At 48.5% G+C, this 17072-nt stretch overlaps 1 protein-coding gene across 1 annotated transcript in view; it reads left to right on the forward strand.

The window, feature by feature from the left end:
* The window catches only part of ANTXR1 (ANTXR cell adhesion molecule 1), a 73476-nt gene that overhangs the window by 41501 nt on the left and 14903 nt on the right, over positions 1–17072 (forward strand). Inside the window, 3 exon segments of the mRNA XM_066206437.1 lie at positions 6855–6896; positions 13980–14075; positions 14543–14710. Coding sequence (XP_066062534.1) covers positions 6855–6896; positions 13980–14075; positions 14543–14710 — 306 coding nt within the window.

Below are 17072 nucleotides of genomic sequence, written 5' to 3' on the forward strand. Positions count from 1 at the left end.
GTTTGGCAGAGGATCAGCAGCCAGGATGCCTCACGGTGCACTGCTCACCCAAAAATTCTGTGAAATTAAAGATAAACTTGTGGAGGAGTGCCCAGTCTGCCAGGCTTGGGGGTGGGGAAAGGGAGCCCAGCAGAGCTTTGTGTCTGGTCTGGAAGTGGCACAGGGAGGAATGCAGTGCTGTCACAAGTGAATTAAGGGCAGAGGAACTGCCTTGCACAACAGACCAGAGCTCCAGCCTCGAATAACCAAACCGCAGACCCGGAGACATCGCCGTGGATTCCAGCCCAGGGATGTCTCAGAGATAATTGTGCATGTGTCCAGGGGAAAAAGGAAAAAAAAAACCAAAACAACACAACAAACTCTTCTCTTACCAAGTATAAATTTGTTTCTGAGTGACAAGCACATTTCTAAACCCTGAAATTCCTCTTGGCATGCTTTTTAATTAAATAGGAGTCATTACTATCCAGCAGTTCTTCAGGAAAGACACTGAGCCAGCTTCATCCCTGGAGTAAATGGACTGGAGTCAGTAGACTCACTCTGGGGGTTTATCTGGAACCCAGTATCTCCTTGGCACATTCCCATAAAGGAATGCTGTTTCCAAATGTATCCAAGTTTATTGGTCTCAGAAGTATTCTGGGATGAAGTCTGGAATTTACCACTCGGTTTACAGTAGAGGCAATTGTTGCTTAGTAGATCAGAACAATAATAACTCTTTGCTGTGCCTGATGTACCAGCACAGGAAGAATTTCCCTGGATACCTGTGGAGGATATTACAAAAGCATGGGAAGCAGGCACTAACGTCTCCAAAAGTTGTAGGAGGTTTATTGGATGACAGAAAACAAAGAAACAATTCTGCTGTGCTGAACTCCCCAACACTGCATTCATAACAAGAATGATAGCAAGAAGGAAACAAGTACACAGACACCTCTAATGGGGTCACCCCACCTTTCCTGAGCTGAGCAGATCTGCCCAGCAGCAGATCCCAGCTCCTGGCTCCCCTCAGTCACTGCTTGTCTTCCCATTCATCCTCTCCCTGAGCACAGCACAACCTGGAGCAGTCCAGACATCCACAGCAGGCACTGTGTGTGCAAGAGGCTGTTCAGCTGCCCAAGGGTGAAATTGTCCTGGGTAGGAGGCCAACATGAGCCTCAGGTTTAATGTTGGTATAAATCAAATAGGTTTTAATTTAGAGGCAAGCCACAGAGATAATAAACCTTCAAAGCTGTCTTAAGGAGGAGTCTGCAGGCACATTGTTAGATTGGCTTGGGAATGGAGCTGCTTAAAGTGTTTGGAGGTACAGCGAAGGCAGAATTAATGTAATAGCTGGAAGGCTTGGCTGTGCTGGGATGGTCTCCCTTGCTGGGATGGTGCTCATCCATCACACTTCCTCCCAGGTTTGAGTCTTTGCCTCCCTTCTGCAGCCATCCGGGGTGGCCTGAGGGGCTGGGTTGGGTTATTTGCCCATACAGAAAATCTGCCCCACCTCACTCATTTTCATACTACAGTGATTTTCAATGCAGGGGTGTGGCTGGCAAATAAATGAGGTGTTGGTATTTAAACACCAGTTTTTAACTTAAAAGCTGTTTTCTGGAAGTAAGCATGGAAGAACCCAGCAATCTGTTTGGCTCTCAGTCCGTGCTGCAGCTGACCAGAAGTTTTGGAAACAAAAAACTGGATGGAGAAAATACAGAAAATATAGATTAAAACCACATGGCTAAACTGGTGGAAGAGAAGGGGAGGAAATGCACAGCCTTTGCAGCAACCCTGAAGAGCTATAAAATGGCAGGGTCCCCGTTGGCTGGATGGAGATTCCTTACAAAGATCCGTGGATTCTGGTTCCCACCCGCTCCCATGAGCACACAAGGCACAGCTTCTCTGCAGTTGTGCTGATCTGGGGAGAAGGAAGCACAGGATCACGTAACCAGAAAATTCAGAAAACCAGGAGTGAGGGCTCCTGTTCACAGCTCAAAGTGGCCACCATGGTTTTTCTTTGCCCAGAAGAGGGATTTCATTTCTATAGTCTTCCAAAGAAAGTGGGTCAGACACTTGGAGCACACCCCAGTGGCTCTGGCCTGGTTTATCTGTGTGAGTGGAACAGCCCAGGAAAGGGAACGACCTGTGCAGACGCTGCATTTTTGCCTGCATTCCCTGCAGAGCTGCAGGCCAGCCCCATTCGGCTCCAAACTGTACCAGGGTTAATTAAAATGGAGTCTTTTTCTCTCCATGATGTCCTGTCTTTCAGAAGTGGATGATTTTGACATGTGCTATGATCCTGTATTGACTTTCGTTTCTGCAGTTCATTTCCTAATCTTAGGGGTTGAAGCAGTCTTTTCTTGTAGTTTTAATCAGTTAAAATTGAGCATCCTGAATCTGCTCCCAGGCTGACAAGAGAGGTGAACTTAAAAGGATGAGTTAGCTTTCCATTGGACTTCATTTACCTTTTACTAGCATCTCTAAAAAGAAGATTGTATTTTCTTGCAGGTGAAGAAATTGGGACAGGGCCCTGCTTGTGTTAGCTTTGAAGTGTAGAGCAGATCTCCAAGGATTTAATGGATACTGAGAAGACACAGAAGATATGACAGAAATAAAAAGGAAATGTTCCTTTACCCAAGTCATACTACAAATATGAAACAGTCACAGGACTGAGAGGTCAAAACTATAAATATGTAAGGAGAAAAAATAGGAAATTAGTCAGATGGTTATTACTATTAAAAATTCTTGTTTATTAAGATAGCAAGAAAATGTATTCAGTGTTTTCCAGAAGAGTGAAGGTAATTAAGGACAAAAATAATCAGCTCTGTTAACAGCAAGCTTCCAAATTGTACTCCTAATTAGATGCAAAGTGCTTTATTTCTTATTTTGTACAGTTTGCTTTGTTTTAAATTATGATCTGTCCCATCCTAAAGCAGATATGCTCCTCTGACAAGAAACACTGCCCCTATTTATCATCTAAAACTCCAGGGATAGTTACTGTGTGATTGCTGGAAACTGAGAGCTGGTGGAGATTTATGAGTTCCCAAGACAGAAAACATCCTAGACACATTCCTGGAACATGCAAAATTTGGATTCAGCATGTGCTTTCTTATGCCTGAATGGCTACAGAAATTTCAGGGCAACAGAAAATTCATCCTTCCCAATGTTTTTAACCTTCCAGGAGGTGGCTAATAGCACTCCTCTGCTTTGCCACTGGGTTATCCATCAGAAACAGCTGCTTCTCCACAGATCTGAGACATGGAGCGGCTCAGCTAACAGAGACCTGGCCTTCACGTGCTTGTCGGGATCTGTGGTGAAAGGCAAAGAATTACTTCACTGTCCTGAATTTTCACAGCTGAGTGTGTGGAAGTGCTGACAACTGCTCTCAAAGTTCCTTCCCGTGCCATGGAAAGCCAGGGGCCACCTCTCCACCCCAGGGGCCTTCACCCTTGGAAACAAAAGAGCCTTACCAGGTTTTTGTAGCACAGTGATGGTGTAGAACCCCTCAGGTGTTCCTCACCTAGAGAGCAAACCCGGGGCTGAACCATCATGTTCTTCTTCTCCCAAACACAGGGAGAGAAGACCCAGCCCTCCCAGGAATGGCTTGGGGTCATCAAAGCACATCAAAACATGTGTCGTAGCACACATGGACAAACACTGCGGCCTTGCCAAGCCAAACTCACCAGAGCGCTGTGCTGGGCCTGGCCTGCTCCCAGCTGATTCTTCAGCAAGTCCTGCTGGCCATCTGGCCAGGCCGGAACAAGGTGGCCATGTGGGCTGTGTCCTCACAGGGTCCCTGTGATGGCATTTTCACTCTTTCGTTTCTGGTCGTGCCAAGTGAGCTGGCGTGGGGCCTGTGGGCCTGGCCCCTTGGCACTGCCGGCCCTGGGCTCCTGCTGTGCCCACTGCGGTGGGATGGCACCAAGGTGCCATTGGCTTCCCTGCCTTCCGTGTCCCAGAGGAAGGATTTCATGCACGTAGAGTTATAACTGTAAGAATCCCAAAGGGAGAAGGAAAAGATTCGTGTTGTTTGAAGGCCCGGGCAGCGAGTCAGAAATGAGATTTTTTTGTAAGACTTGAACTTTGAAAGGTCATACAGGCTCAAAGGCACAGGAGACTGAACTTCCCCATCTCTAGACTCGTCCAAATTAACCAATCCATGCTGCCAATTTACGGGGAGTGCAGTTGCTCTTAGAAGTGCAAAGCACTCAAAAATGGAAGGAATGTCTTTTTTTTTTTTTCTTCCCCTCTTGGCCTGTGATAGAAAACACTTGATCTGTTTACAGAAGTCAGTCAGTTTGTGTGTACGTGCGTGCATATGGGAAGGAAGGCAAATGTATGGAAAACAGCCATCTCCTCACTTCCAAGTGTATCATCTCCAGTGATACTGGCTGAGAAGTTGTGTTTGGATGCTTAGCTGGACCAAATTTGGATGGCTTATTCTTATGTTTCATTCCAATGTAAATGAGACAAACTCCACTGGAACCCATTATGTTCCTTCCACTAGAGCAGGGGATGCTCCAGGAGGGAACCAGGCTGCTTCCAGCAGATACATTTTGGGTCAGATATCTGAAGTTTCTCAGTGTCTGATGGGTTTGTATTCAGGGATTTGTTTCAAAAGGAGGTCTGTTGACAAATGCCACCCATCAGTCTGACGAAAATTAATCTGAAAAGGTCTCCTGTGTCTTTTGGTGTGTTGCACACTCTGTCAGTATTTATTGTGTCAAGGCATGCAGAAGGGATGGTGCTGTCTCCATCTTACACCTCTGATGATGCTGATATCCAGGATTTCCTTTCCACAGAGTAGTACCAGCATGCAGACAACTTTTCCTCCACTTTTCGCAGAATCCCAGAATTATTTAGGTTGTAAAAGACCTCTGACATCACCAAGTTCAGCCTGTGGCCGATCCCCACCTTGTCACCCAGCGCAGAGCACTGAGTGCCATCTCCAGGCCTTCCTTGGACACCTCCAGGGATGGGGACTCCAAACCACCCTGGGCAGCCCCTGGGCACAAATCATCCACTTTTCATCTACTTTTCATCATATGAAAATTTTCTGTCATTTTCCTAGTTTTCATCGTTTGTATCCCACCCAAGCTGGGAATCCCAGGATGGGCAGGGAGATGGAGACTGTGCCATTCATTCCCTAGCTCTGCTGGTCAGCTCAGGCTCCTCAGGGCCATGCCCCCTCCTTCCTCCCTAACAGGGTCCATAAGCCACACCTGACCCACGGTTCTGCTGTGCCAGGATGGGGGATGAGCAAGGCTCCACCACACTCCTCTTCATTAGTCATTTTGTGTTTCCCTGTGTGCTCTGGGTTCCTGTGCATGCCCACGTTCAGTGCTGGTTCCTAAGGCACAAAGTCTCTTTACAGGGGCTCCCTGAGGTCCTGGATGCCACCAAAACAGAAGCCCTGCTGCCTTGAGCAGGTAATTGCAGAGCCCAGCACTCATCACTGCCCTGGGCTGGGACACAACTGCTCCAGCCCTGTTTCCCTCCCAGCCAGAGGCACATGCTCCTCATTAATGGCCACACTGCATGACTCGGGCTTTGCAGAGGAAAATAAAAACAGTGAGCTCATCACAGGAGGAAAAACACGAATGAGAGGAATTGCTGTAAATATTTATATCTTCAGGGCCTTTAATGTGATTGCAATTTTCCCTTTCTGCATTTAAACGGCCAAGCTGTTGCTGTTTGGAACTGTATTTTGGGGGTTTTCTTCAGGGTGTTTTTGAAGCTGACATGCGTGTACCCCATTGCCAGGGCAGCCTCTGCCCTGACACCCAGCTCTGAGCAGAGCTCAGGACACTCGGTATCACCTCCACTGGTGCTCAGACAGCCCATGCCTTATGGCCTGGTGTCTACAGAAAGAGCTGCCTGGTCCACATGGACTCAACCCCCCAGAGCAAACCCCTTCTGGGGCTATGCCAGGGCCAGGGGCTGTGCAGGGTGAGCTGTACCAGGGGTGAGGACAGGGTTTGACGTGCCTGGTGTCACTGCCCTCCCCTTGGAAACCTCCCTGTTGCTCTTGGATGCAGGGCTCTGGGAGCAGCCAACTGCCTGCCAAGCCCTGGATGCAAACTTTCTGCATGAAATAATGGCCTCACACCCACGTAAACTGAAATGGTTTCTATGGAGAATATCCTGGACCAGGCTGCAACCTCACCCTGCTTGCTTTATTAGAAACCTCAGTGAGCCATATATGCATATATATATATATATATATATATATATTTTTTTTTTTTTCTAAAGTTTATGACATTGAACTGTATTAACCTGATAATGTGAAAAGCGTGAATGTGAAGAGCATGAGGTGGCAGAGCCTTCTGGAATGAAAAAGGAAGAATGATCTGGGAGACAGGCTGGGGGTTCTCACTGCGTTGCAATGTCCCCAGGGCATTTTCCTTCATGTTGGTTTTGCTTTCCAGACTTTGTTCAGACTGTAAGTTATTTGAGGCAGGATTTGTACACGTGTGCAGAGGGCAGGAGAAAAGATGCTGATTTACTGTGGTTGTTCATGTGAAGCATTGATGCTTGGAGCCAGCACTGACTGTGGCAACTACTGGGATTAGGAGAATCAGGGATATCAGACTTCGAATTTTCTGTTGCCTCACACAGAGCAGAAGTCACCTAATGAACAATGAAGTGGAGCTGTCATTAGGAATGTGTCCGTGGCAGGGCTTTGGGACAGCTCCTGCTCCCCCTCAGTGACAGTGGCACCAAGAGACACGCCGTGATTACACTGAGGTGTAACAGAGGTGTTCCAGCAGCACATCCTGTTGTTTTCTCCCTCTGGATTTTTTTTTTTTTTTGGTAACATTTGAGTTGTGCTGAAGAACAAAGCATGAATTTATGATTTTCTTTCTTTTTAATCCTTCTAGATCATCAAGGAGCCTCCCCCACCTCCTGCAGAAGACAGCGAGGTGAGTGACACCAACCCCAGGTCTCCTTGATGTTTAGGACAAATGTTTTGTTCAGTCTTCTCACAAAAGGTGATTAAATCTCTAAGTTCAGTGCTTCCACTGAGTAGGTAGGAAAAGACAACTCAGACAATACCTCACTTGGTCAGAACAGAGTCAGGCTGTGATTCACACAAGGGACAGCCCTTAAGCCTGTGTTTAACTCTGAAGTTGGTGGAACCTAAACATGTGCTTAACTGCCTTCCTGGAATGGCACGGTAATGATTTTGGTGGTTTGGGATATATAACCACTCCTGGCAGGAGCTCTCAGTGCTGAGCCCTGGGAGCACAGTTGCTGTGAGAAAAGGAAGCTCCTAGTTCTTGCACTGTCTGAGGCACATCCAGAGCAGATGTAAAACCCCAGCAAAATCCTCTCAACATCAGTGGAGCTACACAAGCCAGGGAAGTTTTAATGGAGAGTAACCAACAAACGCTAAATCAACATTAAAGCTTCCATCTTAACTCTGCTTACATGTTTTAAATGAGTCTTGCCACAAATGGTTAAAGCTCTGCCACCATTCCTGAGCAGACTGTGCCCAGAAATGGGCCCAGTTTTCCATCTGCCTCTTTCTCTGTACTCTTGCTTTCAGCACGCAATGAGTCTCTGCCCTGCTCCCAGTGTTTTCCACGTGGGATTTTCACTGCATCCCCGGGCTCTATGCAGGGCACTCTGATGGCAATGGGAGTTTTTCCATTGACTTCACTAGGGTTTGGATCAGTTCCTCTTAAATATGCAAGTAAAATTAGCCTTAGGTCTGTGCTCACAGTGATTTGGTTGGGTAGTTTGCCTTGCTTTCTGCTTCTGGAGACAATTCATTGCCTGCTTCAGCTTGCAAGTGGAAAAGCTTGTGAAATGGTGCTCTCCACTCTCCATGAAGGCTGGCCCAGGGAGTGTGGGCTGAGCCAAGGTTCAGGAAAGCTGAGACCTCTGCAAGGAGCAGGGATCCAGCCTTGGTTCTCCCTGTGCTGTCCGGGGCAGTGGGACCCAAGGCCAGCCCTGGAACCTTCACCTTGGGGCACTTCAAAACAGGCCTGAAGCAAGCTCCCAATCAAATCATCCCCAGATCCAAGGGGGGTTTACATTTGGACCCAGTGGCCCCTATGCCTCTCTCTTCAGGCACCTGGCTCATTTCCCTGAGCAGGCATTTGTTTGGGCTGTGTGAAAATCCACCGGCTTGTCAGCTTCTGTCCTCTGAATGAAAAGGAAAACACTAACCTCAAATTGCACGTGCTTTGTTCTGCATCACACATGCCCCCACACCAAGGGATTCAATTGCTGAAATTAATTAAAATACATCATTCTGGAATGCTAGCTCCGTGGCCAAGGACTGGGGGGGGGAAATTACATCCCCTGAGAGGGAAGATGTGCGTCACCTATAAGGAAGTATTCTGTCAACCCAGTAAGTGCTGCAAAAGCAGAGCAGTCACTGCAAAATCACAGCTGCAGCTTGAAATTCAACTTGTCCAGGCTTTGGTTGTACCCTGAGAGGGCCCCGCACAGTGATTGGAAATTAGCATTCAGTAGGACCTGTGCTTTACCTGCTGCCTCATCAGTCCAAGAGGGGATCTGGACATTCTTTTGGCTGTTATTCTCCTCTTTGGGGACCTTGGGATGGCAGGGTTTGGTTACAACAGTCATGGATTGGTTTGGGTTGGAAGGAGCCTCACAGACCACCCCATTCCATCCCCTGCCATGACCAGGGACACCTTCCACTAACCCAGGTTGCTCCAAACCCCATGCAACTTGGCCTGGGACACTTCCAGGGATGGGACATCCATCTGTAAAATATGCCAGCTGCTCTAATGGTACAATTTCACCTGTGCTTCCCACCAGAGCACCTCCCCTAAGCTTAGTTATCCCAGAGCCAACTCGCACATTTAGCAGCCAGAGTTTTTTTTTAAGAAAGGAACATGTAGTTTATACTATTTTAGAAGCTGCACAGCATCAGGGCAGTGCTCGGAAATCAGCAAGGCTTGATGCTGTGACTTGCACTGTTTTTACCCAGATAGAAAAGTTTCCCACTAGTGACAAACTAGCAGGAGCTCTGAAAAGATGCATTTTGTTGGTGCATTTACTGCCGGAGAGGCTGGTCCACAGAGTGGGACTGACAGAGGTGCGATGCATTCTCAGAAGACCAAAGCCTCAGGATTTTCTACTTCGCTCTAAAGTAAAAGAAGATGGAGTTGATTTTCTACAATCCAGTTTTTTAGGTTTTGCAGATATCCCTCCCCCCTGCAGGTATGCAGCAGCTGCCGCTCTCCAGCAGGAGGGATTGCCGGTCCCTGGGTTACCGTTGGATTTTTTTCTTCTCACGAAATTCTTGGCCATAAAAAAAAAAAAAAAAAAGACAAGGAATTCTTGCATCAGCAGGTTTGGGAGCTGAAGCCCACAGGAGGAAGGAGAATGCATTACACTCCGACAATGAGGGGGAAGCAGCCTCTGCTGTCGGACCCACCAAAGGTTTTACTGAACTCTGTTTGAGAGGCCCTTTGAAACACGTGGGAGACACTTCACTGTTGGTGAAGGAAATCATTATTGGCTAGAAACTCCCAATTAATTCATTTAGAAATTGCAAATGTTGTGAGCTCCCACTGTGCTGCTTGGGGAGCTTGGGATGCTGAGGGTGAAGGCCAGGGAAGGACAGATGGTTTCACTCAGGCCAGGAAGAATTGAGTTAATGCCAAGCGGAAGAGGTGAGTGCCTGGAAGAGCCAGGAGCACCTTTCTGGCCTGTGATTAGTCACTGAAGGTGGATCAAAACCACATTCTTCTACCTCCAGTGAATAGAAAGGCTTTTTCTAGCCCTGCTGGAGGAAGACACAGCTGTTTTTATTCCTGTGCCCCATCACCTTTAGGTTGGGTTTATTGGAAACAGCTCTGCCCAGCTCAGAGCAGAGGCTCACCACAAGGCTGAAGCTGGTTCTGCTCTAGCAGCCCATCCTCAAAATACACCAAAAAACCCCAACTGCAGGGCTCTGCAGCTTCCAGCAATTCCCTATTCACTCCCTGGCCCAGGCCAGAGTTCTGCTGCTGTCAGTCCTGGATAGACTGGCTGCAGTCAGATGAACTCCCAGCTGGATCTGTCCAGGCACCACTTGTTCCCACAGCGGCAATCAAGGGACACAAAGCTCCCTGGAATCTGACGAAGCCAGGCAGGAGATCATCCAGATGCCCACAGCTTGCCCTTTCCTCATCACTCAGTCCCTTTTTTTCCCTGCTGCTCTGTCACCCAACATCCACGGACATCCCTGATGTGGTACCAGAGCCAAGCCACCAACCAGCCTGTAATGGGATAATTCTTATGTCTGTTGTCCTCTTACCCACAAACAGCACAGCAAACACTCCCAGCGAGGTGCTGGGGAGAAAGGGCCATTCAGCAGCACTGGCACAGACCCTAAGGGGGTTTTGCACTGTTCTGGGAGGCAGCAGGGACAGGAGGGACTTCACTCCCTGCAGGGCAGCTGCTGTGGAGACAAGGAATGAACGCCCTGTTCAGCTGAATCCACACTGATTGCTGAGATCTGATCTCTTCCACATCCATGAGGACAGAGAATGACCAAAGGACATCCAGCTGCTTGGAGTGCTGCTTGAACTCTCACTTATTATCATGGAATGGTTTGGGTTGTGAGGGTCCTTCTGTTCCACCCTTTGCTATGGGCAGGGACATCTACCACTAGACCAAGTTGTCCAATTATTGCTGTTCATTATTCTTTTCCAAATTGTTTCCCTTGCTCCTTTTGGAAAGCCATGCTGGGGAGATAGCAAAATAAGCTCCAGAGAAAGGATCTGATAGGAATTTTTGTAGACACCAAGGCAGGAAATTTATTCCTGAAATGAAGCCAGGTCCCAGCAGTGTGCCAGTGCTTCTCCTTTCCTGTACTCCCTTTTTACAGTGAGTTGTGGAAATATGGGAGGAGGAGAAAAAGTACCTTTAAAGAGACAGACATTTAAAAGAGAAAAGGTGGGGCTGTTATTGGCCATAGATGAGGTGCAGGTAGTACACCATGGAGGTGTGGAGTTTCATAGCCAATTTAATGTGAAATATCCAGGCAAGCCCAGTGCAGAGGCAGTGGGAGTTGGGTTTAATCCCATCCTGGTGTTGATTCCCATGACCTTATAGGAACTTCACCTTCCTGCAGCTTGGTGTCTGAGCTCTGGAGTGGGAACAGCTCAAATCCTCCTTTGACCAGAACCAGGGCTTGCTCTTACCTGTGCACATATGGTGCTTTGCTCTTGGAGGGCTTCACCTCCGGCAGGACCTCCAAGGATCTGGACCAGGATAAATGGGGAGTTTCTGTGATGATAAGGCCACCAAAGGCTGCTTTGAGAAACATTTGTGTCTCAAGGATGAGCTTGTATGAAGCTGAAGTTGTTCAGGCTGGAGAAGAGAAGATTCAGAGGAGCCTTTAGAGGTACCAAGCAAAACCTTCCCCAGCAGGAGGAAATATTTTCTGAGAACAGGAAGGTGTCCCCAAAGTGTCACAAAGCAGCTGAGAGGTGGCCATGGGATTTGGGAATGACTCCAGTGTTGGGAGAAGGGGTAGAAAGGAGCCTTGAGGAGAGCTGGATTTGCCTGTGTTCTCTTTAACACTAAAATTCGATGATAACATCTCTCATACAGAGTAATGATTGTCGTGTCGTGGCTCAGCCCTTGGTGCAGGCAGACCTCTCTATAAATGCTGAATTCTGACAAAATTCAGGCATTGCAGAGACAACTGGGAAAATAATTATAAGGGTGGGGAGACGGGTAAGTTGTCCAATTTTTTTTTTTTTTAATGTCTGGCCAAATTTAGTTTGAATTCTTACCCTGAGTGGTTCAGATGTCCCTTGTGGAGCTGAATTATCCTTGTGTTACCCAGAGATGAGGTTTCCTCGGGTCAAGGTCAAAGTATCCAGAGGCCGGCCTGGCCTCTGAGATAAACACAGATCTTTGTTTTCTGCAATGCAGCACTTATGAATCTGGATCCCTGACTGTGAAATGCAGCTCTGTCCTGCTTCTTCTTATTTGTTAAAAGAAACTCTAGTTCCATCTAAAGCAGATTTTGGGGGTGAAAAGTTGCCAGGTTCTGTACAGTCAATTTCCAGCATCCTTAAATGCACTTGGATTTTCTGGGACTGTTTTTGACGCTGCAGCTGGGTCAGAGCTGGAGCTCCTCAGGGACAAACCCCATTGTGGCCACGTGTAGAAAAATACAGGTGAAGCAGGCAGGGAATGAGAATTAATCCCTGGCTCACAAATCAGGGTGGTGGATGTGGGTTTTGGGTGCCTCTTCTTTCCCATTTTCCTGCTCTTCCCTGCCCTGCCCCCGGTTTGCAGTTCCTCCAGCTCCTCATGAGCGTCATGAGCACATCAGTCAAGTGTGTAGGACATCGCTGGTGGGAACTTTTTGCTTGTATTGCAAAACCTCCCCTGCCCTTCAAGCTTATAAACAGGCTCATTCGGCAGAAAACTTGTGACTCCTTTGTTTTTCAAGTGTCCGTGCTGCCTCTCCGTGCATGTGCTGTTGTCCTGGCTCCCGGCTCGCAGCAAAGGGACTCACAGGGCCTTTAAGGGCTTGTGGGGGAGATTTCCTAAACCTTGGTATTTCCTGTTGTGAGAAGTCCAGTCTGTGCTGAACTGAAGAGAGAGAAAGAGAATTGCTGAAGGAAAATATTTAGATGGCTTTGCTTCCCCTTTTGGGGTTTGGGGGTGGGGGGAAAGTCCTCATGGAAAACTTCATGCAGAGATGTTGAGTTCTTGGGTTGCAACAAAGAGCCTCAGCAGCTCTGCCGGAGCCAGAGAGAGAGGTCAGCTCTGAAGAGAAGACCCTGGTAGTTGTGACCAATTGTTTACCCTTCCCTTAGATCAGGACACGTTTTGCAGCCCAGTTTCTGTGTGTTTTGATAAACTGAAATGCTTTTGGTTGCCGTGAAAACCAGAGTTTTTATTGGATTTTTTTTTTCCCCCACCGAGTTTTTCAGTTTTCCTGATGGGGAGTTTCAATTTCAAAGTATTTTTGGCTTTTCCAGTTTTGGAAAGCTCCTAAGTTTTGGAGTTTAGCCAAATCCCTGTGAAAAATTAAAGAAAGAAGAAGAAAAAAAGAGAGAGGGACCATTTTTCTTTTCTCTCCACGTTTTTCACAGGAAATACTTCACGTTTTTGATGAACTCTGCTTTTCTGCTTTGCCAGTTCACAGCCTGAACTGCAGAAATTAAAGGGAAAGGCACTATAAGAGCTCCACGTACACTCTGACCTTACAAAGTGCAACAGAGAATTTAAAATACCTTGAATTTCACTAAAGCTTTAGCAGACTCATTTTAAATAAACTTAAGGGCGTTTTCTTGATTGGTTAATTCGCCCATGTCGGAATGTCACCATGAGGTGCTGAGCACGTTTAGCTCTGGGGCTGGTGATGTGCCTGCAGCAAGCAAGGGCAGGACACAGAATTTAAATCTAACTTTTCACAAAGGGCCTGACTCTCTCTGGAACAAGCCACAGCGCTCGCTGAAACCACACGGACTTCCATGGGCAGCTGCCCCAGGTTCATTACAGGAGCTAATTCCATTCTTGTGGCTTTTCCATCCTATTCCTCCTGGCCAGCTCCTCTCATTAAACCTAGGTATTCCCACCAGGGTTTTTTCCAAAGGTAACCTGAGTTTGCCATCAGTCAGGAGAGAATTTACACATTTTCTTGCTCTTTCCCTGGATCCTGTGAGCCCTGAACTCCAATATGGGAATTTACCTGGGCCCTGGAGGGTCCCTGCAGCACAGGGAACCATGAGTAGGAGCTCCCTCTGCCCAGTCCCAGGTGAAGGGAAGGGGGTGGCAGAGGTGAAAAATCCCAAATCTCATTCTTGCTGGAGCTGGACTGTACCTTTCAAGTGGTGGTGTTTATGTCATGAAACATTGTCCTTTCATGAGTGTACATTCTCTGGAAAATACCAAGGGAGAGACCAGAAGCTTGCCTGTCCTGCAGGCCCAAAGGACAATGCAGCCTGGGACTGTTTGTTTCTTTCCATCCCTGGTCATTGTTCCTGACAGTGCCGCCCCTTGCTTCTGTCTTGCAGGAGGAAGATGATGATGGGCTGCCAAAGAAGAAGTGGCCCACAGTCGATGCCTCTTACTATGGTGGGCGAGGAGTGGGCGGTATCAAACGGATGGAGGTAAGGAAATCCCAGGTCAGGGGTCTAGGTCTGGGCTGGGACATCCCCCTGCAATCCACCTGGGAAGGGACTCAGGAGACAGGCACAGACTTCCTGAGGGTTTTTTTGGTGCATCTGAGTCCAGATCATTTTTGTATGGGAACATTTAAGAGCCAAACAGATTTCTGAAGTTTGAGACCATCTTTGTTCTCTAGTACAGCAACATCGTGGTCCATGCCTGGGATACAGGGGCAGCACTGCCGTACAAATTACAAGGAAATGGTTTTAGTTTTTCTGAAAAGCTTCCCCACTCCCACATTTCTCATAAACCACCAAGAAGGACAAGTTCAAAATTTGGGCTGCAGTCTAGAAACAAACCTCACAGCCTGTGCATTGCTCTTCAGCTTGGATCTGGATGCTGGGAAAACGCAGAGGCGGGACTCTGTTCCTGCAGCAGGTCTGTGACACGGCCTGATCCCTCATTCCAGGTGCGCTGGGGAGAAAAGGGCTCTACAGAGGAAGGTGCCAAGTTAGAGAAGGCCAAGAATGCCAGGGTGAAGATGCCAGAGCAGGAATACGAGTTCCCTGAGCCCAGGAACCTCGGGAGTAACATGCGCCGGCCCTCATCCCCTCGGAAGTGGTACTCCCCCATCAAGGTGAGTCCAGCCCTGCCTGGGATGTGTGCAGGAGATCTTTTTATTGTGATGTGTGTTCACATCCAAGGATGAGATCTGCGCAGGCTTTGAGTGTGCTGTGGTCAGGAGCCACATGGGGCACTGGGACTTTCCCACCTGCTTGGTCAGGTTTGGGAGTTGTGTTGCTGGGGAATGAGAAAGTGCTTTTCTGAATGAAAACAGAGGCTTTACTGTCCTGTTTCCTTCCTGCCGAGCAGCAACCACTGGGGTCAGACAAAAGCTGTGAGCCAGGCTGGAGATGTCCCACCCTGCAGAGCACCCGGGGCTCCTTGCACTGCCTCTGGTTCCTGACCTGCTCCAGGTGGTGCCCAAGGAACCAGGGCCAGCCTCGTGTCTGGGCCCTCCTCAGTCCCTGGGCTGGTTCAAATCCAGGGGTAGGAATGGCAGTGATGCTTAGGGGAGCCCGGGTGGTTTCGGGAGGATCTGGAAATGTGAGCCTCCTTGAAAATTTGGTCCAGCACCTTCTCTCTTTTCCCCCTGGAAGATTATCCTCTCATAAACAGAGTCTCCCAACAAGTCATTTGCAGTCATGTTGTAATGACTTCAACACGTGTCTGTGATGGTTGTTCACTCCCACAGTGGGACAGGTTGGAGGCAGCAGCCCGAGCTCCAAGTGGGGAATGCAGCACACCCCAATCCCACAGGGAGCCCCAGCTCCGAGTGGGGAATGCAGCACACCCCGATCCCACAGGGAGCCCCAGCTCCGAGTGGGGAATGCAGCACACCCCAATCCCACAGGGAGCCCCAGCTCCGAGTGGGGAATGCAGCACACCCCGATCCCACAGGGCAGCCCCAACTCTGAGTGGGGAATGCAGCACACCCCAATCCCACAGGGAGCCCCAGCTCCAAGTGGGGAATGCAGCACACCCCAATCCCACAGGGAGCCCCAGCTCCGAGTGGGGAATGCAGCACACCCCGATCCCACAGGGCAGCCCCAACTCTGAGTGGAGAATGCAGCACACCCCAATCCCACAGGGAGCCCCAGCTCCGAGTGGGGAATACAGCACACCCCAATCCCACAGGGAGCCCCAGCTCCAAGTGGGGAATGCAGCACACCCCAATCCCACAGGGAGCCCCAGCTCGGAGTGGGGAATGCAGCACACCCCAATCTCACAGGGAGCCCCAGCTCGGAGTGGGGAATGCAGCACATCCCAATCCCACAGGGCAGCCCCAGCTCCGAGTGGGGAATGCAGCACACCCCAATCCCACAGGGAGCCCCAGCTCGGAGTGGGGAATGCAGCACATCCCAATCCCACAGGGCAGCCCCAACTCTGAGTGGAGAATGCAGCACACCCCAATCTCACAGGGCTGCCCCATGTTCCTGAATGAGCTGTATTGTCACTTTGCATCAGTGCACTTGGAAAACACAGCAGGCCCACCTGGGAGGTTTTCTTTGCTCCTGGAAATGACCTCATCCAGCCAAGACACAGCACAGTCGGTTTTTGCAGCTGAGCTGACAGAAACACTGATTTTAAGACAAAGAGCCCCAAATAGCTGCACAGGCAGCTGGAACTGTGTGGGTGCAGCCACCTGAGCTCGTTCCTTGAGAGCTGGGTCCTTTCCCACAGAAGATTCTGCTGAGTTTCGCCCCTTCCCCAGCTGATGCTGTTGTATCACAGCCCCAGGAGATTTTCAGTGAATTTTCAGGATTTATTCTGCATGATGGGAAATCAGCTCTGAAAAGAGGAATTAGGTTTGTTGCAAATCTGTGTCCAGGATGGAAATTCTCCAAAGTTCAAGAGAGGCTTGGAGAGAAGATTCAATATATGTAGGGCTGAGGTTTAGTTCTGACTCTGGAACAGCTTATGCTTCATAACAAGAAGAATTCAGTTATAAGGGTACCTACAAATATTAGCAGCATCTCATGGGTGATATTCTTAATTCCTTTAGAAATATCTCTCTTCCATTCCAATTTTATACAGGATAGAGACAGTTCCAGTCCGAAATGCTGTATTCAGATACTCTCAAAACTTTGAAGTGTTCCACATCTGGATAGTATTTAGCAGCCTGGACAAGAATTTACCTAATTATTAATTGCCACCACACCCCTTACTGAGCTGCACCCAAAAAGTGTATGGAGACAGGATAACTGTCTCCAACAGTTTCCTAATGGACAATCATCAGCACTCACCAAACCCAGGAAGGATCATTCCTATGGAGCAGAGTCCTGCTGTTGCTCTCCCTGGGCAGTAAGGAATTAGCAAAATTGGCAAAATTCATCCATAGTCTTGGCAGAAAGTTGTGTCCTGGAGATGTGAGTACAGAAGATGTATTTGCAGGGAAGGTGGGAACAGCCCAGGAGCTGCCTAGGGCTGGACCCTCA

The sequence above is a fragment of the Chamaea fasciata genome, unplaced genomic scaffold (assembly GCF_029207755.1).
Source record: "Chamaea fasciata isolate MVZ Bird 193981 ecotype frontalis unplaced genomic scaffold, bChaFas1.0.hap1 SCAF_30, whole genome shotgun sequence".
Lineage (NCBI taxonomy): Eukaryota > Metazoa > Chordata > Aves > Passeriformes > Sylviidae > Chamaea > Chamaea fasciata.